A 24,756-nucleotide genomic window follows, 5' to 3' on the forward strand; every position below is an offset into this window, starting at 1 on the left:
AAGTGATCCGCATATAATCTAAATATGGCTCGAAACAATAGGGTAATATTTCCCCGGTCACTTCACTCGATTGTGAGATGTTCTCTTCTTCGAAAAGAGCTTCCGTGTTTGAAGGGGCGTGACCCACAGTAGGGGCCACAGCGTGTTTTCAATGGCGAATGTCCCAGTGTGACATCACAGACAGTAAATGCAGCCAATATGGCGACCACTTGGATGTCAAATGAGACTTCCGCAACTTTGCACATGGATGACGCGCTCTCCGCTCATATTTATTTTTCTGTGTAGACATTAATGCAAATAATATTATATGTATTTTTCATTTCAATACCTATTTTACAATGTTTATAGGGATGACACTTAACCTTTAATGTCCTTATTGGAGAATTTGTTACTGACCTCAGAGTTGCACGCAGGTGAAGAAAAATATCTCAAGTAGTTGAGAGCTGTGTGTATATATATATATATATATATATATATATATAGAAATGGAAAAGCAAACAAGGCGTGTCTGATATCACGTCTGATGGATATTTTATAGGCTGGCACCGCACACGAGCAAACGGCACAAACTTCTCGAAAAAGCCTTCAAACTGCGCTTCAAAGACGACCACTTTGCCCCTTCCCTGTTTATCGATTACACGGAGCGCCCGTTTGGGTAATTGTGCAGTAAATCAAGCACGCTGAGCTCTAATCTCAACCCTGCGAGGAAAGCGTTAAAGGTAAAAACCTGCCGAAAAGTGCAAATGACGGCTGGCAGTGTTGAGCCAGGAGAGGAGCGAGATGCTCCTCCCTCTCACATTTCTCACTCAATGCCTGCCTCCACGACCAGAGGCAGAAAGGCGAGTTGCTTGGCAAGAGGAGGAATGGGAAGCGTCTACAGTTTCTAACCACCTCGCACTCTCTCACTTGCTCTTCCAGTCCCCGTCAGTGCGTTCCCAACCAAAGCGCCGGGGGCGCCACGCTTGTAAAGAAACCACAGCCTTTTTAAGGGCTTCTTGTATTTACAAAGGGAGGCATGTCAGAATCAAAGGCATTACCACATGACACAACACATTAAACAGTTGGCAGATTGAGAATTTATAGACTGCAAAGATAGCGAAGGGGCGCAAGCGCGCGTTAAAAGATGGTTGGAGGAGTTCAACTTACCTAAAGAGAGGAAGTTGTAGCGGAGCGGCTCTCTGCTATGCCTTCCCGCAGACCAGAGGGCTCACGCTGTACTCCAGGTGGAGACAGCTATCATTTTCCCATCAACTTCCTGTTTCTCTCATCTACCCACCCCCCCTTTCGTCGCTCCTCTCTCACTCGCAGCTGCACAACTTGATTTTCTGTGCCAGGTTTGAGGAAATACAAAGCTCTGCCTTTCACCCATCTTCTGAAATAGCTCACAAGCTGCAGTTAAGACCCCCCCCCCCACGCCCCCCCTGTTATCCTCCTGCCCCATGTTGCTGCTCGCCCTAATCTCGCCTCAGTTTTTATTTCACCTTCATCAGCAGGGACCTAAAAATACATGATAAATGGAATATGATATTTTAAAGTCTTATCTCTGCTACTTGTTCTTACAGTGCGAATAATAGGGTAGTTAATCCTGCAGATCCTACTCAAATTGATTAATCAGCGCATGCGGACAATCAAATAAATGATTAATATTCCTCGGTCCTGTGGTCGGAGAGTCCCCCCAACCCCACCCCCGAAAGCGTCAGTAATAATTCAGTAACCCCTTGCAGACCACAGGCTGCAGCTAGTCAGCCTCACTCAGAATCAGCCCTCTGATGTCGAGCGGGACTTTGAACTCGCCGCGCACAAACCGAGACGCGGCAGCGTGAAAACAATCCGCAGTCCACAGCTCACGCCAATCCGACTACGATGGCCGACCGTCTGATCGGGCTTACGCATCATAAACAATGCAAACAGGCAAAGGTTATGCTGTGGGAGCATGTCAGCAGCACAGATTTTTAATTATTCAAACATTTGCCAGTCCAGAGAACTCGAGCTTTTTTTCCCCTCACTCCGATATCGTACATTTGTCAGTGATCACGGAGAGAGACAATACTACACCTATGAGAAATGTACTGGATGGTTTGGGTGAACAGTTAAGTGTTTAAATATACAATATTTAATCACTTTTTGTTGTGTGTGATACTCCTCAAGGCGTGATTTACGCTACGCTAATTTCTGTTTGCCCGTCTATGGCGTTTCACACTTCATGTTAGCATTGAGCTAGCAGACTGTTGTTGCTATGCTGCACAGTTTGATTGAACACTTTGGTGTTCAAACGGTTTGATTCTGTTTTCACATGTCAGTTTTACAGTAAATTTCAAGTGGGTGTGACAAATGGAGTAAGAGTGAAATTGGACAAAAAAACACTATTATTGAAATATGGAAAAGGTGGATTTTGTTTACATGTGATTTGATAGGTTTGAATGTTTAAATGAGTTTTTTTTTTAATTAAAAGGGATCTCTATAGCATGTTTTTTTTTTTGTTTTTGTTAATTATCTTTGGTGGGGAGGGCAAAGGTTCGCCGTATCTACGACGTCGAACCCCATCTGGGAGTGATAGATGTGGCAGGTGAGGTGAAAAAAAAAAAGAAAAAAAAAAGAAACATCACCATGTTCTCACATGTAGAGAAGCAGATGTCTCCTGGCGCTACGCTGACCGAGTCTGTTCACAAGGTGCAACTCCACCAGGCCTGACCACACGGATGAAGCACGGCCAGTCCCAGCAGGAGCGACAAGCGACCCCCCCCCCCCCCGCTTTCTCTTTTCCTCTCCCCTCTCTCTTTCTCCCCCATTACCAATGCTATTCTTCCTCCCACATAGGTCAGTGAGCAGCCATATTCATCATGCTCCTCTCTTGGAGCTGGTATTAATCAAGGAGAGGCCCAGAGGCGGAAGAGAATACTGATCGGGGGTGGGGCCAGGACATGCTAAATCTACATACATGTACACGCATAAACAATTCATGGCTTCTTTTTGTACGACACGAAGTTTGGATGTATGCTTTTATGCGAGGCCAAACACATGCATCGGCTAAACACACAAGGGCTCACTCACTTCCTAATCCCTTGTAACTGCTGTACAGGAGACTTGGCCTTTGTGTTGCGTCTGACCAGCTGGCAGCCAGAATCAGCATGTGCAGCTGTCCACTGTCACAAATGCTAGCACAACATCACCGGTACACGCTGCCGCCTCCTCCTCAGTGCACTGACACCATGACATAAGCAGAAATACAGCTACAAAAAAAAAAATCCCTGATCTCAGGCAGAGTGCGGTATTGGGGTTAAAGGTTCTACAATTGGTACAGGGCAAGGCCGGCCAATAGGCTTTATGATATATAGTTTTGTCATTAGTCTAAGCACCCCCCCCTCCACAAACCCCAACCCAAAAGGTCTATATAAACATCAGTGCACACTTTCATCTCTTCTCTTGTTCAACTGTTTATAAATCAGCTGCACAAATATTTATGTGCTGAACGAGGAAAATGGCTGGTCTGGGTTCTATCCCTGCCCGCCCGCCTTCCCTCCCTCCCTTCTTCTCGTATGTGCCGCAGACGCAACGCATCAAGGCTTCAGGCCTCATCTATCATATATGCTCTGTCACCGGCTATTGTGTGGCTCCTGAGAAGGCTGACAGGAGGAGCTGAGCAATTTTTAGGCCCTGTTAAAAATCATCAAAAGTACACACGGTCAACCTTTATCAGGTATCGCGCGGTATCGGAACATTTCAAGGCAGTTCGAGCTCCAGTAAGGAAGAACTGAGCGTTCTGGCTCCATGGGCTCACCCTACATTTATTTACTTGACAGCGTTTGTGTACAAGCTGACAAGGTGACAATGCTTGCAGTAGACAAAGAAAGGATCTGAAGTTAAATGAATCAAGCCGATGAATGCGCAGACTGAACACTAACATCTGTTTTATAATTCCAATGTCTGATCATTTTAGCGGTGGAAATTTACAAGCATTGCAAAGAACCCTTGATGGGAATATTAGCACTGTTTGCTAGCGGTAACACAACATGAGAAGTATACAGGCTGGTCCATTATTAGCACAAACCATCAAAATAAGTGATCTGCCATGACAACGATGGACATTTTATCCTGAATTAGCAATCATTATTACAAATGCCTCATCATTGCAAAATGATTCTGACATGCAGTACAGATATGAGAGATACAAAACTTTGGTCTATGCGTCCCAACATTTATGCCCATGACGAATACTGTAATTTCTCGAGTATAATGCGTCCTGAAGTATAATGCGCACCCCCAAAGTTGACCTTAAAAAAAAAAATGAAAAAAAATCAGGAAAACCCTTCTACCAATAAACAATGTGCACCACCTATTTGCTGCAATCCATATGTTCAAAATATTAGGAATTATCTGGATTTCTATTTTGCTAGGTTGGACTTTTATTGTTGGTACTTGTATTGTTTTTCAAAAAACCGTCTGTACAACAATCATTAATCATAATCTTTGTGCATGTACTGATGCAGCGGTAACATAAATCTCAGGACAGGCCACAAGACACGCTTGTCTTGGTCCCTGCAATTGTTAGAACAGAATCCTTCAACCAACTAAAATAAATGCTCAACGATGGCATGACATTTTAGTAATACTGTTGACGACACATATTACAGTCTTAAATCATTAAACTAGTTTACACTGTTTAACTTAAACGTTTTTTTCCATTACATATTTTTGCATAATTATTTGTGCATGGTGAAGTTTACTCACTACATTACACATCTTTGGCCAAGACTCCAAAAGAAGCATGTCACTCATCTCCAATGTGAAAAATATCCATTGTAGCTACCTTTGTGGATCGGCGTCAAACTCATCAATCAGGTTGGTGGCGCACATTACCGTCATATATATAAATGTGTAACATAAGACATCAAATATCACATCGAAATTTGTATGGATACCTTTTTTTGTTTTTACCACTCTATGTACCTGTATTCGACTATACAATGTGATTGTATTTTTTATTTTTCATCCATACCTACAAATAACGGGGTCTATGGATAGATTTCCAATTCCGCCATCTTGTGTGTCATAGAGGTCAGAGAACACCGGTGACGCGTTGTTTTTTTTCCCATCGTTAATTTATCTGATTGGTCTAAGGATGTGGTGACGTCATTTGAAACCTATCCCTTGACTTTTTGAAAATATTTCCGGAAAAAAATTGTGCATTATTTTTGAGAAATTACAGTACATCACCATCAGTTAAAAAAAAAAAAATCGAATAGTACCATGCTCAATACGGTACGCGACTTCTGGCTCCCTTTTAGCTCACCTATCTGTTACTGCCAACACAACACACAATGGGACAGGCCCAGCGAGTCTGGATCCATCCTTTGTAATTGCTCCCCTTAGCCCTGACCTCTGATCCAGATCACCGTGATACACGGCGCCCCTGTTAAATTGGGAAGTGGGCAAATATTCTTCTAATGACCCTCACGACTACAAACCTAGATGGAAAAAAAAAGAAAGGCGGGTGAAATCAATCTCTCTTTTTTTTGGTACTCTTCACCGACTCTATTAGTTTCCTATTTTTATCTAAGGGTCTGCCCCCAAAACTGTGGCGGAGAGCTGAGCTGGGTGGGGTGTCTGTTTCCATTCTGACAGGGCAGTGGACCCCACCGAGATGCATTACATTAATGAGGAGATAACCAAGTAAAGCTCGAGAGGGAACCATCTTTTAAAAACAGCATCTTGACTCCATTGTGTTTGGTGAGCTTCCATTAAAAAAAAAAAAAAAAAAGGACAACCTTAATCTAAACTGGGGAATGGTGATCTTTCAATCTACACTCCAGATAATTAAAAAAGATAGATACGCTGGTCCAGGCAGGAATAAAAACAATTGGACTAGCTTTTTCACCATCGCGCAACACGGCTGAAAAACAACAAAGACGATGTTAATGCAATGCTGCGTGTGTCTGCACGCACTGTACAGTAAGGGTGCATAAAACGCGTGTATTTTCTGCGGGCAGGGGCGGGCGGGGGCCGGCGGGGTGATAGTGGTGAGCCGGCTTGTCGATCGATGCAGTGATTGGCAGTTAATGGCTTTTCCTGTTCTGCCTTGGTAACCCTGGCCTGATGGCTGTTGCGTCTGATCAGGGATGGCAGATGGTGTTTGATTTTCGTATATAAACCTCTGACTTTGTGGAGATGGCTTCATCATGTTTAATGATTTAAAAGTTACGTTGGAAACTGGGCGGAGACCATGGCTGGGACGATAATTTCAACGCATTAGACCATCCAGATGTGATATGGTAGATATGGTCTTTCCAAACCTTATTGTTGGTGTCAGACGGAATTCTTGCATTCCCAAATTCAGTACTTAAGAGGAAATTAAAAAAATATATCTTGCTTGAGTTACCAAATGCGTTATTATTAACATACAGAGTTGCACGTTCACATCAACGTCAAAATCCTGTTCAATTGATAATTACACTGAAAAAATGGCAATTTGTCACTGATTAAAATGGTAGGACACATCTGCAGAGCCAGTCAAATCTGCACATTCACGCCACTGGCCCACAAAAAAAAAAAAAGACATATCTAGCGGTGTGTCGATTGGTTGAAGCCAGTTGGCCGCCATCTTGGTACTCCCAAAACGTGTGGAAGACATGGTTTACGGGTTGGATTATGGCGGGGGTTTTCGTCAAAGTTGGCATGCAGAATTAAAACTGGTCGTGGGTATATTGTGTCTCTGGCAGATGACCTCTGTGAGGCAGCAGAAGACAGCTGTAGAAATGGATCCTGCAACACGTAGGTACTGTTCTCATATGACTGATATACTGTCAAGCAGGACATTAAACACGAACCATTCCATCATTCACTGAGACCAAGAACAAGTCTAAATGTGGTTCGACCCAAAACTATCCCCAAGTTACTGGCAGACCACCTTTTTCGAGGCAAAAATCAGATTTCATGGAAATTATCGGTTTCAGTAGCCTGTTGGTACTGTCGGCAGGAAAACATGGAACTGAAAATTCAGTAAACCCTGCATAACTCGATAAGCTGACATATACCATAAGTCAACATTACAAATAATACTACTGTAAAGGTCAACATTTCTCTTAGTTGACAGAAATGTTGTGGTCCTAAACATTGTCAAGTTATGCAGAGTTTACTGTCTGTTTCCTGACCCGATGTCAAGATTTTTCACAAGTGAACAGGGAAAGAAAAAAAAGTGACCTTCAAAAAGTGAAATCTTGCTTGAAAGCTTGCTGCCACTCAGCCCAACATACTCCAGCATGATCCGGAATTGAACTTCAAAATATACCAGTAAAATCGGCTTTAAGGGACATCTGTGTATGTTTTATTTAGAAATATAGTTCCACAGACATTTAGTCCCAAGTGTTCACACTGAATATGTAAATACATATTCACAGCCACAAAACTGGCTATTAACGTAGGTCGGCGTGGTTGTTTTGGGAGTATCAAGATGGCGGATATCTGCTTCCGGCGACTTCAGCTACGATGGCCAATGCGCTATCCAGTGTTTTTTTTTGTTAGATCAGTGGTTCCCGCCAAACCCCCCCAACTGGACAAAAAGGCCTAGATCCTTCACACATACATAGGAGATATAATACATTCCATACATGTATGGTTTTAACATGTTTCTATGCATTTGAATAAACAGGAACAAATCGAAATCATCCTGCTTGCAAGCGCATTTAACAGAAAATTTGGGATGCGTATCACACGCTACTTGTGGCAAGATTTATTGGAAATTTAAAAAAAAAAAAAAAGGACGTGTTTTGGATCAAGTAAGATGTGGCTGAAGATGTACAGTCAGCATATTATAGAAGCAGTAGAACGTATTATATAAATGAATATGGTTGACGTCAAGAAACATTTATTTTTCCTATGTATGGCGACTTATGGGACACTATATATATATATATATATATATATATATATATATATATATATACACACACACACACACACACACACACACACACACACATACATACATACATTAAGTCAGATACAGCAGTTCATCACCATTGACTTTCAAGTGCCCCAATGTAAACGCAAATGAAAAAAAGATCCACGCAGTGATATGTCCGTGAAGAAAACATTTCCCCCCCCTCGTATTTATGCTATTTACACTGCTGATAAACACACCGGTGAAAGTCTACCCTCCTTGGATGAAATTACATATGTGCGTCTGTGTGTATTTCGGCATCAAACATTTCAGTCATAAAGTGGATTCCAGGTCTCCCCCTTTCCAACTTTGAGCAGCTCCAAAAGCCGTCACTTTAACGGTAGCTGCGCAGGCAGCCTCCACGCTTGAAATGATTTCAATATGGCTACTCCAAGCTAACGAGCACATATTAAGGAAATTCCTAATTAGTGACAGAGCTGTGTCACATGAAGTGAGGATTTATGTTTGAATTATCCAGCTGTTTTTCATTTCTGGGCTATTGCTGACTTGATTTGTAGATATTGACTGACACAATAAAATGAATTGCCAAGAAGGGCATCTTTGTGAGTCTGAATTTGATTGAAAAGTATCTGGAAGTTCTAGTACTCGAAGAAAAAACAAAACAAAACACTATTTTCTGAATAAAAGCAGTAGAATGAGCTAAAGGTGAGAAAAGAGCAAGAAAGATACATTGGAGGGGCTGAACATCACTGTATCTGAGCATACATACTATATTTTATATATACGTATATCCATTTATTATTATTTTTTTTTTGCTAGACTACCCTGTCTATTTTGGGTATCAGTCTGACATGGAGGAATGTGGAGGCCATAAAGTATCGGCGCCCTTGACAAGTTAAAGAGCATTCTCATCCCCCACTGCTTTTGCTGCCTCTCTCTTTCATTCACTATCACTTTCTCCCGCCCAAACCCCTTCACTCTTCTTCCAGGAGAAGGTTTAAAGTAAAATGCAGGTGTAGAAGATGACACCCGTGGGAAAGATAACGTTTGGGAACATTCCTGGCGCTGAAAAAGAACTTTTCCCCCATGAAATACTTCATCTGAGGAGCTATAAAATTGCCTCGTTTCCAAGACTATGCCTTTGACCCCTTTGAGCCTCCACCCAACGCTCCCCATCGCTACCTCTGACATCACTGCCTAATAATTTAAACAAGGGATTTTATTCTCTATCCTTTTTCCATATTTTGTACTGAAGAATCAGAGACATGATGAGAAAACAAGATGCAAATGATATTTTCCAAAGGCCCCAATAAAAACCGCACGACACTCTGGGCTGCGTCGTTTAATTACTGAAGAATGAAATCTTTTCTTCTACATCTGGAGAAATCATCATCCACATAACACTGATAGATTTATAGCTCCCAATTCGAACTGTTGAGTCCTGCACATGGCAAATTAGGCAAAAAAAAAAAAAATGGATAAACAGCCGGCACCAAACCAACACAGCCTTGATAAGGTTACGGAGATATTTTGCGCCGCTAAAGTCTGATTGAAGGAGTTTGCACGCATTAGTGTTTACGTTACTTGAATATGATGAACAGCCAACAAGACTTTTCTAATCCAAACAAAATCAATGCACTTCAATTTGGAGAGACCGAGGAGGCAAATTTGTTGGAATAAAGGAAAAGTGAGAAAAAAAATAGCAGAATGTTCCCTTGTTTGGACTAGGACAAAAGAAAAAAAAAAAAAATCACAAATAATGACACCGTAGGCGTCAATTTTTGACACTCTTAGTACAGTCTGCGCAGTAACGTGCTGCGTAAGCCTCATTATCGGTTTCCAAAGATGGCTACCAAGTATCAAAAGATGGAGCTGGCCGTTCCCAAACTGTAACCTTTGATAACGACTCTCCAGTGGCGAGGAATTGCACCTTTTAAATGTACAATGATGTACTTTTTGCACAGGAAATTTCATCTTTGTTGAATTTGGCCGCTTCCACACAAACAAAGCAAGAAGGCTAGACTGATAAATAACTCTTATCCCCAGTGACAACATTATCATTTAATACGTGTTCATAACACTGTGTGAGGCTATTTGTTGTAGTGTATAAACCAAATGAATAACCGCCGGAACTTCTTTATGGTGGAACGGCACATTTACTGTAAATTTTAAACAAGTGACAAAGGCGAGGACATTAAAATGAAACATCAAGGTCCACATAACCATAATTTTGCATAATAAACGGCGTGTATTCCACAGCCCTACTCAGCGGGCTGAGTCCAAACAGAACACTGGTCCCAGTGTGGTGCTCCTGGTCCATAAGAGAGGAGGTATCCTGTCTCCTCATCAGTTTCCTCACCCTAACTTGCTTTCATGTAAAGCCCCACCGAACACAGACCTCAGAGCTGAGTAGTTTTGCAGCTCCAACCACGCGGAGGCCATTAATCTGGTGGCTAAGCCACTGAAGTATTGATGGCACAGAGCCGGTAAGCCTGCCTGCTTCACTCTCTCCATCCCTTCAGTTTAGGAACTATATGGAGCCACAGGATTGTCCATCTGGGAGAACGTTCAGCTGCCCATTGACACTGTCCATCAGGTGTTACGGACGTAGATCAAGAGATAGACCGACTAATGCTCCGTACGGAGCCCCCGTGCGAGCCGTGATGCAATTTCAAATGAGTACATGCAAACAAAATATGCTGACTCAAAGCAGCAATGCAATAGCCTACTTCGGTGATTCCCAACCTTTCTTGAGCCAAGGCACATATCTTACATACCACCAAACAAGTGTCACAAAAAGTGGACAGACCAGTCAATTATACACTTTCACCCATCAAATAGACGAGCCTTTATTTGTTCCGTCAGGCTTTATATGCCACTGCCAAAGATAGATAAACATAGATACATTATTTGCTGGAAATAAATAATATTTGGACCAAATAAGTGAAATTTGATCATTTCCCGCGGGAAACCAGAAGAGGCTCTCACGACACACTGGGCTACTAAACTGTTTCATCCTTAGTGAATAGCACAGTCCCTCGGATTATAAGACATTCCGCGGGATTTTGGCGGCGGAATGGTCTCAAGAAAAGTTAAGCACCAAATTAGACAAATAGGTTAACAGCCACAATTGGTTTAGCGGGTTAAAAGACTTGATCTGTATTTGGACTCGAGTGACCTTTTAGCCTATTTAACTGTAGATGACAACAAGTGGCGTGATGACAAACGCTTGTGCAAACTGTACGAATCAGGAAGATGTCCCCAATAAGTGATGATTAACTGTAATTTACAAGATGTGTGTGGCTATGTCTACTTCTGTGTGCAATCAAAAGCTTGTGCATGTAAAATGGGAGAATGGGCTGTCTCCCAGGATGTGCAGCAAGCGCTTTATTAGAGCGGTAGTACCAGTAAATCAGCGCTCTGCTCTTCCTGGAACTGCTGCAACCTTTCCCACTGAGCACTATTACTGAACAATCATAGGCAAGCCTGATAATTAGAGTATCTCTCCTTCCCACCCTCCTGTCCCCCATCCCCTCCATCCTCCCCATCCTACACCTCCTTATCATAGACGTCTAGAGGGTTAGGCCAAGCTCCAGCTGGACGTCACTTTGCCGAGTAGCTTCTGACATTACCTGACTTTTTCTCTCATTCTGGGTGTCAAATCGCTCGAGTACTATGTCAAAGTTGTAACTCTTGGGAAATGATTCAGATTGGACAGGGCAGAACAGCGCGGACATTATCATTGGATAACCCTGAGAATGGGTCACGTAAAATCTGGAAAGTCGTGGGTCAACCATCTGTTTTACCGACGTTATTTGGCTTTGCGCGGTGTGCCGAGCGTGGAACTACAACTTACTTGTTATAGCTATAGCTCACTGCAGAAATCAATCACGGCAGTTCTAATCACGGATGTAAAGAGATCATCCAACCTGGAAGCCAGTGAGCAGGATCATCAGCGAAACATGCTGATGCCATGCAATTGCTAATCCCTTCATTTACTTTACAGTCTCTCCTCCTCTTTGCTCGGTGGATTCTACAGATATGTATTCTTCACGCTGTTGTGTAGACGAATTCTTTGGAACGTACTTAGATGTAAAATAATGGTACAATCACCATCCAAGACAGATGTTTTGTGTTTGTCGTTGGCCAGCCCCCGAGCTCCACTTTACACTGTATGCTATGTGTATGTGTAAAGAGCAAATCATCATCAGAAGTTCCACGTGTATTAGACAGACACCAGAGTTGAACTGTAGTGGACAAATTGAAAAGCTTGCATATGCTCAACAATGCAGGACCAAGCTTGGAGGCAGGGGTGTCAGAACTTTCAAGAAAGATCCCACATTTGATAGTGACGGCACTCTGCCTCTCGGTCCACAGCCAAGCGGCATCTGGAGTGGATTTTGTGCGAGCAGACACTAAGGAACATGATTACATTCAGCTAACTGCGCTCTAAACTGATTATGCAAGTGCCAAGCTAATGGACTACATTTGCAAGAAGAAAAATAACATTCAATCAATCTCAATTACCGCCGATTGCACCGGCCCGTGAGACAAGGAAGGTTGCCAGCTAACCCCCCGCCACCACCACACCACCCACGTCCCTCCCCTTTTCCCGAACCCTTGACTGGAAGCTGGGGCCTGGTTTGGCCCCACCCATTCTGTCTGGCCAGAGCAGCCAGAGCCTAAGAGCTGGATTAGTTCCACTCATCTCACCTCCAAACTAACACATAGTTTGCCCTGAGGCTGGCTGTTAGCATCAGAGCTATCACATTTAAACGGAGAACTGGAAAATGAGAATAAACTCGAGAGGGCACGCATATTCCGAAAACACTGTACACAAACTAACAACATTAACTTTATTTTTGAGAGGGGTCCTTTTGGGGCACACGCCTTACTATGATCATCAGGACTACATATAACTTTTTGATCCACGTGGAAAAGAAGAAATTCAGAGTGCCTTGGCAGCGCCTGCATTACTTAGAATGGAATCTGTCATCAGAGAGCACAGTGCACTGTAGAAGAAGTCATCACCCCCCCATCGTGTGGTGGTCTGTGCGGTTAGGGTGACTTGCTGGATGTTTCTGTGGTCTTTTGGAACATTCCAATACATGAGGTGGTGGGGTTGATATTTTTAGAAAGCCCTAATATGGCCCACATACCACAGACTCTCAAATTATCCCATGCAGCTTAGCTCTAGGTTTCAACCTCCCTTTTTAATTCCAGTAATTACAGGCTCCAATTTATATAGAGCTGCGCACACAAAGGGCCTGTTTAATGCAAACCAGTTTGATTTTGGTGAAGTATACCGAGCATCACCCACATCTTACACTGTTTATGCTGATTTGATTTATTTTCTCTGAAAGAGTGAACATTGGGCTATTTGTATCAGATTTATTTGGGGAGTAATAAATGCGGGGAGATTTTCCTTCTTCATGTTTTGCATAAAATGCCAAGTTGGGGGTTGCAGGCGTGGGCTAATATGGGTTTGTGTCTGCCAGCATCTCCACCAGGACAGTAAATTCAACAGTGCTAAGACTGTGACATCAAATGCAGAGTCGGTGTTGCCAAGAGGCCTTACAACCATGTACTTGTTGTCCGCTAATCACATTTGTGAGTCATAAAATGCCAAGTCATAAAATAAGACTTGTCAACAAGCGTGCATCGTTGTTTTTGCGTTCTCGAGTTCGGTTGAGGCGAACGTATGAGACTCTCTCTAGGAAGAGAATGCAGGTAAGTTCTGGACAGTTTTGCTCTTAAGAGCCACTGCTTTTAAGAAGCACAGAGCCAACGTAAGAGGCTTAAATCGTAAAAATGATCATTCCTAGATGTGTCGTACATATTTAATCCCCCCACAGCCCAAGGAGCGGTATGACATATGTCTTCTCCTAAAAACTTGAGCAGAAAAAGAGACATAAGAAAATCTGGTTCTCTTTTTCTCTTGGGCTCGCTGCAAAGAGGAAATCACACGTATAATGTAATATAAAGTGCACGGTATATCCTCCGAGACAAAAACAATCCATCCGTCCCGAAAAGGTGTGAGGAGGAGGGGAGAGAAAGAGATTGCCAGAATCTAATCTGGTTTAATGCTAGACTGTCATTAGAATGTAGGCCAAGGTAAGTCTGGCAGAAAGGTCCACTTGGAACCTACACTGTCTGTGGACTCAGAACACACCCCTTGCTCTCTACGAGGCTGGGGATTTTCCTGTTCTTATGGGCCCAACCAGCTTCCCCCTCGTCCCTTGGACCTCTTTGACGACATTGCTTGGAGCTCGTTTCTCACCCCCCCCCCCTCCCCCCTTTAACCAAACCATGAACATTGATTTCTCTCTCATGTTGTTTCAATATAAAAGCCTCAGAGACAGGAGAGCTGCGTACTATGCCGGTGGTTGCAATGCAGTATTCATAAAGCAAAATTATTTTATGGACCGTCTTTTTGAAGGGTTTTGCAGACCACTTTAAATTGAGCTTTTAATGTGATTGCGCGGCACATTTGCTCACATGCCTTTTAATCTGTGCTTTTTAAAATATACTATAAAAGTAACCTATATAAAAAAATCTGGACTAATGAAAACTTCTTTTCAGTACAAGGACCACTTTAGGAAAGGGTGTAGACATTATCTGAGGACAAGATTTTCAAGGAGAGGTGGTGTGTGTGTATAAACTGTAATTCCAAAATGATACAGCAGTGTATGTAATACTCGACAGAGAGGATGTGTTATCAGCGCTTGTCTCTGATTTGTTGTTTGTGCTTATTCTACGTGTGTGTGTGTGTGCCAGTTTGGGTTAAGTGTAGAGTGGTCAAACCGCAGACTCACAGGATAGGTACCTAAGTGGAATCAGGGCTGTTAGATTTATGGCCATTTGTTCGGAGAGTGTTCATCCATTGGCTATTATGGAATGATTAGAGGAGAAGGTGAAGCTCCAAGTCCAGCAAAAATCAATACGGCTGTCGAGAACAATTCAGCCTCTCCTGCTCCGGGGAGTATTAGCACCAAACCTCTGTCTACTCGCACTTCTTCATTCATCTCCAAGTGATCCACCCCACGTCTAAAGAACAGCTTCATCGGCTGTGCTCTTCTCATGAAAGTACTGCGCCCTTCGTTCAATGGAGCCACCAGCAAGGTTATGCAACAAATGACCGCAAATGCCTCAACGGCGTAGCAGACTGCGTTGCAATTACTAATCTTCCGACACTCCAAGAAGACGTACTCTTTGGCTTCCTGTAAGAACATCCATGTGTCTGTTTTATTCAACGGAATCTCCCCATCCCTTGAAGTTGTTGCACCGTTCCAAATTCAACCAAATGTTCTTTAAAGGTCATCAGAAAAGATGTCAGCCTCAAACACAATGTCAACATTTCCCAAAAAAGAGCACACCAAAAGTTAATATCAACTGTAATCCAATTTAGTGAATGATAAAAGGGAAATTTGAACCAAACACTTGAACGTGTATAATAATTTCCTATGGGGAAAATAGATTTGACGTGAAAAAAAATGAGATTGGCCAGCATTCCAACAGAGGCCCAAATAAGGAAGTCGACGGAAGCCTAAATAAGAACACCAATTTAAACCTATTATTGCACAACCCATTGAGAAGTGTCTCAAAGTCAAGTGAATTATGAGCATCAAAAATCGATGAATTCTATAATTTACTCAGATATTCCATCCATCCATCCATCCATTCAACCATCCATTTTCTGAGCCGTTTATCCTCACAAGGGTCACAGGAGTACTGGAGACAATCGCAGCTACCTTCGGGCAGGAAGCAGGGTACACCGTGAACTGGTTGCCAGACACTCACAGGGCAGATTCACACTTATATTAACACCTACAGGCAATTTAGAGTCTTCAATTAACCTGCGATGCATGATTTTGGGGTGTGGGAGGAAACCGGAGTGCCTGGAGAGAACCCACGCAGGCACGGCGAGAACATGCAAACTCCATGCAAGGGCGTTTAAACCCCTGACCTCAGAACTGCGAGGCAGACACGATAACCAGTCGTCCACTGTGCCATGTGGTTGAAAACTAATGAACCGGACAATTGTGGAAACAAAAAAATATATAAACCATGAGTGCCTCACCCCCACGCATCAGGCGACTGATGGTCTTTGCCAAGCCAAATGCAGGTTGTTACACAGAAATGCAGTTTTTCTTGGGAAAGCTCTGGCGACACAAATGGTCCACGTTTTGCGTTTTCATCCTCAGGTACTTATGAAATGATAAATATTAAGTGTTTTTAATCACACTATGTACGCTGTTTCATTTCTCATTGCTACAGCTTGCCAATGGTGGTGGCCAGCCCAATCACTCTTATCACAACAAAATGTATATTTTTGTTGCGAAAGCTGACGTGATCCGACATTTTTGATAGGCCGACACCGTTCCCCACTGACTCAAATTTTGGATCACACCAAAATGTATTCATCATCATCCTTGTGGTGAAAGCTGACGTAATCTGACATTTTTGATAGGCCGACACCGTTCACCAGCGATTCAAATTCTGGATCACAGCAAAACTAGTGGTGGGAGGTCGCCCTCTCATCAAAACTAGTTGCCAAATGCCGCACACTCCACGACAGTGTCCTGGTTTCGGCCGCAACGCTCGGTTTGCGGCTGGCCTATCTGTACTCGCTATCCAGCAAAATAAATTGACTATAATGAAAGAGCGAGAAGACCACTGACCTTGTAAAGTTTGAGGCTGGCCTCATGCCGAGAATTGACCGTGTGCATCCGCAACTTCTCCAAGCTATTGGTGTAGTAGTCGCAAGCGTTGCACTTCAGGTGCACCGGATTGCCGATGGCCACGCATTTCAGTCGCCACTCGTTGCCTTTGCCCCCCTCCTTGATGTGGGCCACCAGCTGGTACTTTTGTACGTGCTTGTCCGTCTTGCAGTGGAGCTGGAAATTGGCCTTGAGTTGAGTAGTGTAGTGGCACAACTTGCACTGGTGAGAGTCGCCCACCACCGCGCGCCACTCCTCCTCAGGCAGGCTGCGCTCGGCGCCCATGTGCATGCCCAGGACGTCCAGGTTGTCGGTGCTGAAGCGGTTGCACACGGCGCACTGGAATAGTTTGAGCGAGGGGTCGCTGGTTTGTGACAGACTTTCTCCCAGGGTCATCAACTCTTCGGACACCAGCTGGCCACTGCCCAGGCGCATATCCATAGGGATCTCCCCACCTCCTTGGATAAGGAGAAACATGAAAAAGAGGGAAATTAAGACGTGTTGAATCATTATCAAAACATTTTTCAAGTTTAAGAACTGAATTGTAATTCAGCTCACAGATCAGTGCGTGTCTCAGTAAAACTATACGCTTCAAGTATTCATTAACGGTTGATTCTGGCAGAAGCAGAGTCGCCGTGTCACTCTTATCGCAGATAATATCACGAGTCGAGTAAAGCAGTTCTACTTGGCTTGATAAATTATGAGAATTGACTTCTTTCTTCGACTGTGGGGCATTGAAAGAAAAGAGACTTAATGCCTGATTGTCCAACGGGACAAACCCAAGATTTGAGTCAATAATTGTCCACATTAGCTTGTTTGGACCGGGACATCCGGGACATACATGCTCATGGCTTGTCTGTCAGTATACACCATACAAAATATTATTTTAGAGAAGGTTTCCAATTATATCTGTACAACAAAGTACTTTTGTTCACTAATTGGCTTGTTTTAACCATATTGACACAGAATCGGAACACACTGAAATGAGAAAAAAAAAATAATCATTTGGTATCAATCGTAGAACTTGAATGAATGTGTAAAACATTAAGAGACCAACTGGGATTTTGCTTTTGTTTACTCTGCTATAAGCTTTCTCTGCCAAAAGTGCCTACGTAGGATTGACCTCACTCTGCATGGAAATCATGTCATGAACTAGTTTGGCTGTGAATCACTCGTAATTTTATACCACTAACTAAGAACTCATTGGTTATTTATGTAAGTTTGCACATTTCTGCTTGTACAGTGCATTAATACTGTAAATGATAGTATCCGTACACCTGTTCCAAGTTACTATTCCGCCGTGGTTAAAACTCACTTCATAATTTACACTCGAACAGATTGGAGTGTAAAATTCATGCTGTACGAACATGAATACACAAAGGTATTGTTAAAATCAAAACATATATAGCAGGACCTTGGGGGGGGGTTTAAAAAAAAATCCTAATTTTATGTTCACTGTATCAGGGGATAGGCCTTATTTTAGTTTATTACTATATAGTAATACACTCATTTATTGTGAAAATAAAGACCAAATACAAAAGTGGTTCACTTTTGGTAAAGGACCCAATGCACTTCTTTTTCTTTCGGCTTGTCCCGTTAGGGGTCGCCACAGCGTGTCATCTTTTTTCCATTGAAGCCCATCTCGTGCATCCTCCTCTCTAACACCCACCGTCCTCATGTCCTCCCTCGCCCACAAGTCAATCCAATTTTTGTTGTTTGTTTAAAGCTGTACAGTATTTTCCTAAATCAATGCTCTGGTAAACAGATGTGTAATTGTTTTACGAAAACCAATGTCAGGCCTTGCTCATTTCAGCACTCACACGCACCATCTCGTCTACTCCTTGTACTACGTCCTCCAAGAGCAGAGAAAGTACTCTCAGGCAGGGAGTGTATAAAGTTACACTTCTCACCAAAGCTTTCCTGTATGTGTTATACGTCATACGATTCTTTTTGTGTGTATGTGTCGTCGGAGGTCAAGACATCCTCCATTGTGTGACCAAGGATGACACAACTGATATTTATGAACCCAGCATGTGTCATCATTGCCTCCCTGGTAACACGGTTATTAGAGCTCACCTCACAGGAAAATGAACCAGATGGTGAAGAGGGGAAAAACATTAGTCACAGCAATCAATTCCTGTTTGTGTCTTTGAACTGGCAACAGTTACAGACAAGTCGGCGCAAACTGCGGGGTTGTAACGGGCACTGCAAACATGCCGCTGTGTTGCTTAATTGCCCATACGGAGCCCTCTAACCTTTCTTCTTTGACCATGATAAAATATATTATAACGCCTCTTACAAAGCTGTTTAAAAAAAAAAAAAAAAAAAAAGAACTCCAATGGTGAGCTTCAGCAGCAGTTTGGGAATAATGATATGACAAGGCTGGGACCGGCTGCCTTTGGGGGTACACGGAGAGGGAAATTTTACCCCCCTAATTAACCTTTCGGTTGCAGGCAAATTGGGTATCACAAAGTAAACTGCAATCCCAAATGTCACCCAAAAGTGAAAAGCAAGACAAATAGTATTACAAAGCCACAGCCTGCTTTCCAATGCTTTACAAACTTTGTCGCTGTTAGCTTAATGTCTAAAACACAGGTGTCAAACTCAAGGCCCGGGGGCCAGATCCGGCCCGCCGCATGATTTTATGTGGCCCGCGGAGCCAAATCATGTGTATCAACTTCCATGATTTTTTTTGTTCAACTCTCAAATTGTCATATTATAAATGATAACGTTGAGATATTACAAGCATTTTTTTGTGTTACCAAACAACAATAGTTGGAAAAACCCATTACCTTTGATTTCTGTTTACAAAACTAGTTCATAAATTTCATGTGTAAATATGATAAGGCGGTTAAGGATTTTTATGGTTTCGGAGCCATAACGGCCCTCTAAGGGAAACTGCAAATACAATGTGGCCCGTGACAAAAATGAGTTTGACACCCCCGGTCTAAAACGTATTTTATATATATTTATAATTGCACTATACTCATTGCCAATGAGACACAAAGGAAGATTGAGATGATGCAGTGAGAGCAGCAGAATATCAAAAGAATATGGACGTACACAGATTTCAGCATGATAAGTTTTGAGGCATTAAAATGGCAGTAAAAGGACACAAAAATATGTACCGTGAATAAATAATCTGAGCTATGAACCACTCCCCTGTTTGGAAAATTTGGCATGTGAGCTTTCAAGTAGGACAGAAAACGCCATGTGCACTTTATAGAAATAAAGTGAAACATAAGAAGTGAATTTGCAAGCCCACTCACATTCAATTAAAGAACAAACTCACCAAGTGCAGGGGTCAAGGCAGCCATACTGGGATCTAAAGGAAAGCCCCCCATTAGGAACTGGGCCTCAGGTCCTGTTGGGTCTACCTTGAGGCCCGGCGGTAGGCTCATATTCTGCGTAAGGTAATACTGGTAGAGCTCCGCCTCGGAGGGCGAGGGCATAGCTCCCAGGGCGAGGCGGCCATGTTGCATCTGAGTCACGTTCTGCTGGAGGAGCATCATGTTGTGCATGTGCTTCTCGCTGGTCATGTGGATACGGAGGTTCCGAGCCACGTTGGTCTCGTAGTCGCAGACCTCACAGCGCCAAGTCGGTTTGCTCTTTGGCTTGGTCGGTGAGGGGGCCCCGCACGGTCCAGTTCCATGGGCGGAGGACTGTGTCGAGTGGTGGTGGGCGGGGTGATGACTACTGGCCTGGGTCACGGAAGGAACGGCCACCACGCCTCCCGGGCCATGTCCAAAGACCTGCTCCTGTCCAGATCCAATAGTGCCTCCGTTCTGCAGCGTCTGCATGTTGTTTAGGTGTTTATCCGACTGCATGTGGATGCTTAGGTTCCCCTTAGTGGTGGTCGAGTAGTTACACACCTGTAGAACATTGCCAAACAGGTCGGAAACCAATCACATAAAAACCAATGCAAGCAACTACAGCGGTGCCTTGACATACGGCTTTTATTTGTTCCGTGAGCACGACAAACAATTGTATCTCAAATCGTGTTTCCCCGTTGAAATTAGTTGAAAAGCCATAAACCTATCCCGGCCTCCTCCCAAAAACAATTTGTGCAATATGATTTTGTACTCTATATATATTTAAAAAAATGGAGTACTGACCCAATGACATTTTAAATATTTAACAATTTCCCAATCATGAGTAAATGCTTTAATTCGGCTCATTGTGCTGCTCCTTCTGGTGGGCCTGCCTTAGTCACCAGGGGGGCAGTATAGTAACATAGTCATACAGACAAACTAAAAATCACAATACCCAGTTTTTCACAGAGGATAAAGACTATATGCCTGTATCAACTTTATTCAAATATAGATTGCTTAAAGGGTAACAACAAAGCTATCGATGTTAATTGGTCAAATGTCAAAAGCTATTTTTATTCTATGTAAGCAAAGCAGTTAAGCGGGCCAATCTTGGGGAAAAGTTGTTTGGTTGTTTTCAATACCCGACATGCAATTCTTTCTTTTTTGTTTGGTTTGATGGTAAACATGAATTGCAAGAAGCATTAAATAACGTCAAGCCTACTTTTTGGAAAATAATGTTCACTATTTGCATAACTGCTGCTGATTGTGACAAGACTTGCGATGAGTTCACTGCCAGCTTGCAGCATTTGTATCTTAAGTTTGCGCTCTCAAGTCAAAGCATAAGATGGGTCACTTGTATCTCAAGGCATCGCTGCACAATAAAAAAAAATTCAAGCGCATCTCCTGCGGACAACACATGGCAGAACACCCCAAGAACCTTCTTACAATCTCTTCAAAATAGGTGCCGTACCTCACATCTGAAAGGTTTGTATCCACACGTATAGCTTTCGCCACGCGCCAGACGAGGATGACTTTGACCGCTGCTGCAGTATAAACAGGAGCCTCCAGAATCTGGGTGCTTTTCCTTCATGTGAGCCTCCAAAGTCTGTTGGTATTTGTAATGCCAATTGCATTTGGGACACTTGAGTGTCTTGCATGAGTTCCGCGAATGCATCATGGTCATGTGACCTCCCAAAGAGCGCGAGGAACCGAGAACGGTGTCACATTTGGGACATTCCACCCCGCTTCCTACACTGCCGCCGGGCCCGTGGTTCTGCGAACAGTCATTCACCCCTGTTATGTCACAGGAACCTCCGGGTTGGGGGTGCATGTGGCCATGAGATGATGAATGCAGGTGATGATGATGGAGGTGCATTTCGTGTTGCTGCAGAAGGGATCCAGTTTCCTCCTCTTCTTCAGCCGGGCAATCATTTGGTTCTGGAGCTGTGGCACTATCTCGATTGGCACTTTCGTCAGCAGCAGCACTGGAGGACAGAGGTGAGGAAGAAGTGCCAGCAGTGTCCTCCTCACTCTTTCTGACGTTGGCTGCCGCCATTGCCGTGGAAGCTTTCGTTCCCTGGCAGTTAAAGCTCAGAGGGAGCTCCGAGGTTCTCCCCCCACCTTCTGTGGCTGAAAGCTCCTCCTTGACAGAGGAGGAAGTGGAAGCAGGGGATTTGCTGTTTCGTGTGTAACTGACCGCAGGGGTGCAGGCAGAAGGCTGGAGAGTGCTACTAGGCATTAATAAAGGAGATTTGGAAATGCTTTGGTTTGAGATAGCTGGTTCCCCTGCTTCACCTCCACCACTGCTACTATTAACACCGCTGGTCACTACTGTGCCATCTGCCTCCACCTCATCCTTCCCCCCTAATAACGATTCCCCCCCCTCTTCTTCCGAGCACCCCACCTGACTAGATAGGTGTGTCGTACAGCCGTGGCCCTCACTGGCCCCATTGCTTCCCTTGTAAGCCAACTCTTTCTCAGTAGGCTCCTCTGTTCTCCCCCCATGTAAAGACAGGGCATTGGAGTCTTTGGCAGAGCCTGGGGTTGAGGGAAGAGTGGATGCTTTGGGAGTGCCCAGTCTTCCAAGAGACAAGACCGAGCTTAGCGGGGTTTGCTGCTGCTGCTGCTGCTGCTGCTGCTGTTGTTGTTGCTGGAGGCTAGCATCAGAGTCTTTGTTCAGGAGGGTCTCGCTGCCCCCACTGCTGTTTGCAGGCTCCAGATGGACACCGCTAAATGTGCCGTAAAAGCTCTGGCTAGAGTTCATAGGAAGTAAGGGAGGTGGCACAGGAGTGCTTTTATTTTTTGGTTCCAGGAAGCTGATGAGGGGCTCTTTGTCTTTCCCGATCCCCTGGATGATAGCAGATGCGTGGTTGTCCCCTAGTAGACGCCGTTCGTCTTCACACAGCGTCATGCGGTGGTCATGAACGGCATGGGTGGCAAAGGAACGCGCGTAACCAAAGGACAGCTTGCAGAGAAAACACATGAGAATTGGCTTAACCTTGCCATAAAGGGCCAAGCCATCAAATTTGGAGAAATCCACATTGTTAGGAACATCTTTGGACACACAGGACTTCTTGGCAGACCCATCACTGTTAAGGTAATCCTTGTTAGTTTTGTGCCGGACATCAAAGACACGAAAACTGTGCAGGACAGGACTGAGGCCTGCCATGGATGAGGTATTGGAGAAACCTTGGTCTGAATTCCCAAACCACTTCCCAAAGGATGAGGCTATGTGGAACGTGTTGATGATCTGTGGGTAGACCGAGGATGCCGTCCCAGCAGGCTCCCCTGGTTTTCCCCCGCTAGTGAGAGAGTTTGTGGGAAGCAGGCCGGGAACCATGCCCCCACCGCTTTGGACGAGCTGACTGAGGCTCTCTACGATGTAGGCTGAGCCGTCTGGTTGGTAGACGATCTCTCCAGCCAAGTTCTCCACATCACTACTCTCCTCTTCCTCTTCCTCCTCTCCTTCCTCACTGCCACTCTCGGGCCCACCTTGCCGTTGCGTGGGCTGATGACGCAAAAGAGTAGGCATGCTCCCCCCGCCTTGAGCCATCACCACCCCTGAAAAGGGCTGAAGACTCGGGAAACAGCTGTCGATTTCCATTTCATCCAAGTCTTCTGATTCTTCCTCTTCTCCACCGCTCAGTCTGTCTCGCTCCGCTCCCTCACGGCCCTCCCTCTCGGAATGAAGCTGACCGGTGGCAGGGCTATCCCGGTGAGCCTGGGCGGATGTTTGTTTTTGGTGGGACTGCTGGGAATGTAGTTCTCTCACCTCGTCGTGGAGACCACACGGGTTTTGGGGTTGAGAAGGGTAAGGAGCAGAAAAAGACAGTGGGTCCAGGGAAGGGGGCGGGTTGGTGCAAGGAAGCTGCAAGCTAGGGCGATCGTTCCAGGGCTGTGGAGGTTGCTGCTGCTGCTGCTGCTTCTGGGAGGAGCTGAGCCCATCGTCTGTCCCAGAAAACACGGGAGACTCACAGCTGTCCATGCTGATGCCTACATGAGGCGTTCATCGCATCCAGATCTAAGGACACACAAACAGAGAGAAATAAGTCTATAATATTGTTTCTATTTACTGGAGATAAATATATATATATATAAATGCAAGTTTATTTATTCTATATTGAGGGAAAAAATGACAAAGGAAGAAAATGAGTGTATACTAGAAAAAGGCTGAATTAAAAAAATTGTCAGTGTGTTCATTACACAAAATTAGGCATTGAAACAATAGAAGGATTCATCTTCCTGCCATATCAGGAAGGCACCATCTTTTATCTTCACCTTCTAAACAACATTCTTAATCTTATATGCTGAAAATCCTACATCTATTTTTAATTAACCTGCAGTCAGAAAAGGAGAAACGGCAGTGTAATGGATCAAATAGATGTGAGATAATTAGACAGAGACGCCATCCCATCAGCACTTTGAACATTTACATAACCTGCAAGGAAAGTGAAAACCGCAGCTAAAATTAAAATTCTCAACTGTATCACCATTTACACTTCAAAATGGGAGTATTGACGACGGCAATCAAAGCATTTTCTATAAGCCACAACTTCGAGACTTCAGCGCGGCTGTGTTATGATCTCGCCTCCGCAGTTCAGCCTCCTGACTAAACAGTACAACCGTCCTCCACCCTTGAAAAAATAAATGGTGGCCGCGCTTTTGGGATCGGGCTATGCCCCGGGCACCAGAGAGGCCCAACAAGGGCTTCAATTTGGGCCACATAATAGATCAAATGATAACTCTATATACTGCTGAGCTAATACTTTTATTAAAGGATGCAGCCAGCATTGATTGAAGGGGGCAATCGGGCTAAAACCAATAACTC

General features: G+C 44.0%; 1 protein-coding gene across 9 annotated transcripts in view; it reads right to left on the minus strand.

Moving 5' to 3' along the window:
* The window catches only part of zfhx3b (zinc finger homeobox 3b), a 418,235-nt gene that overhangs the window by 86,715 nt on the left and 306,764 nt on the right, over nucleotides 1-24,756 (minus strand). For all 9 annotated transcript variants that reach the window (XM_061813996.1, XM_061813993.1, XM_061813994.1 and 6 more), the window contains 3 exons: nucleotides 21,400-23,949; nucleotides 19,910-20,489; nucleotides 16,579-17,075 (listed from right to left, as the gene is read on the minus strand). In XM_061813996.1, the coding sequence (XP_061669980.1) occupies nucleotides 16,579-17,075; nucleotides 19,910-20,489; nucleotides 21,400-23,913 (3,591 nt within the window). In that variant the 5' untranslated portion in view covers nucleotides 23,914-23,949. The remainder of the gene's footprint in view (nucleotides 1-16,578; nucleotides 17,076-19,909; nucleotides 20,490-21,399; nucleotides 23,950-24,756) is intronic.

The sequence above is a fragment of the Syngnathoides biaculeatus genome, chromosome 3 (genome assembly GCF_019802595.1).
Source record: "Syngnathoides biaculeatus isolate LvHL_M chromosome 3, ASM1980259v1, whole genome shotgun sequence".
Lineage (NCBI taxonomy): Eukaryota > Metazoa > Chordata > Actinopteri > Syngnathiformes > Syngnathidae > Syngnathoides > Syngnathoides biaculeatus.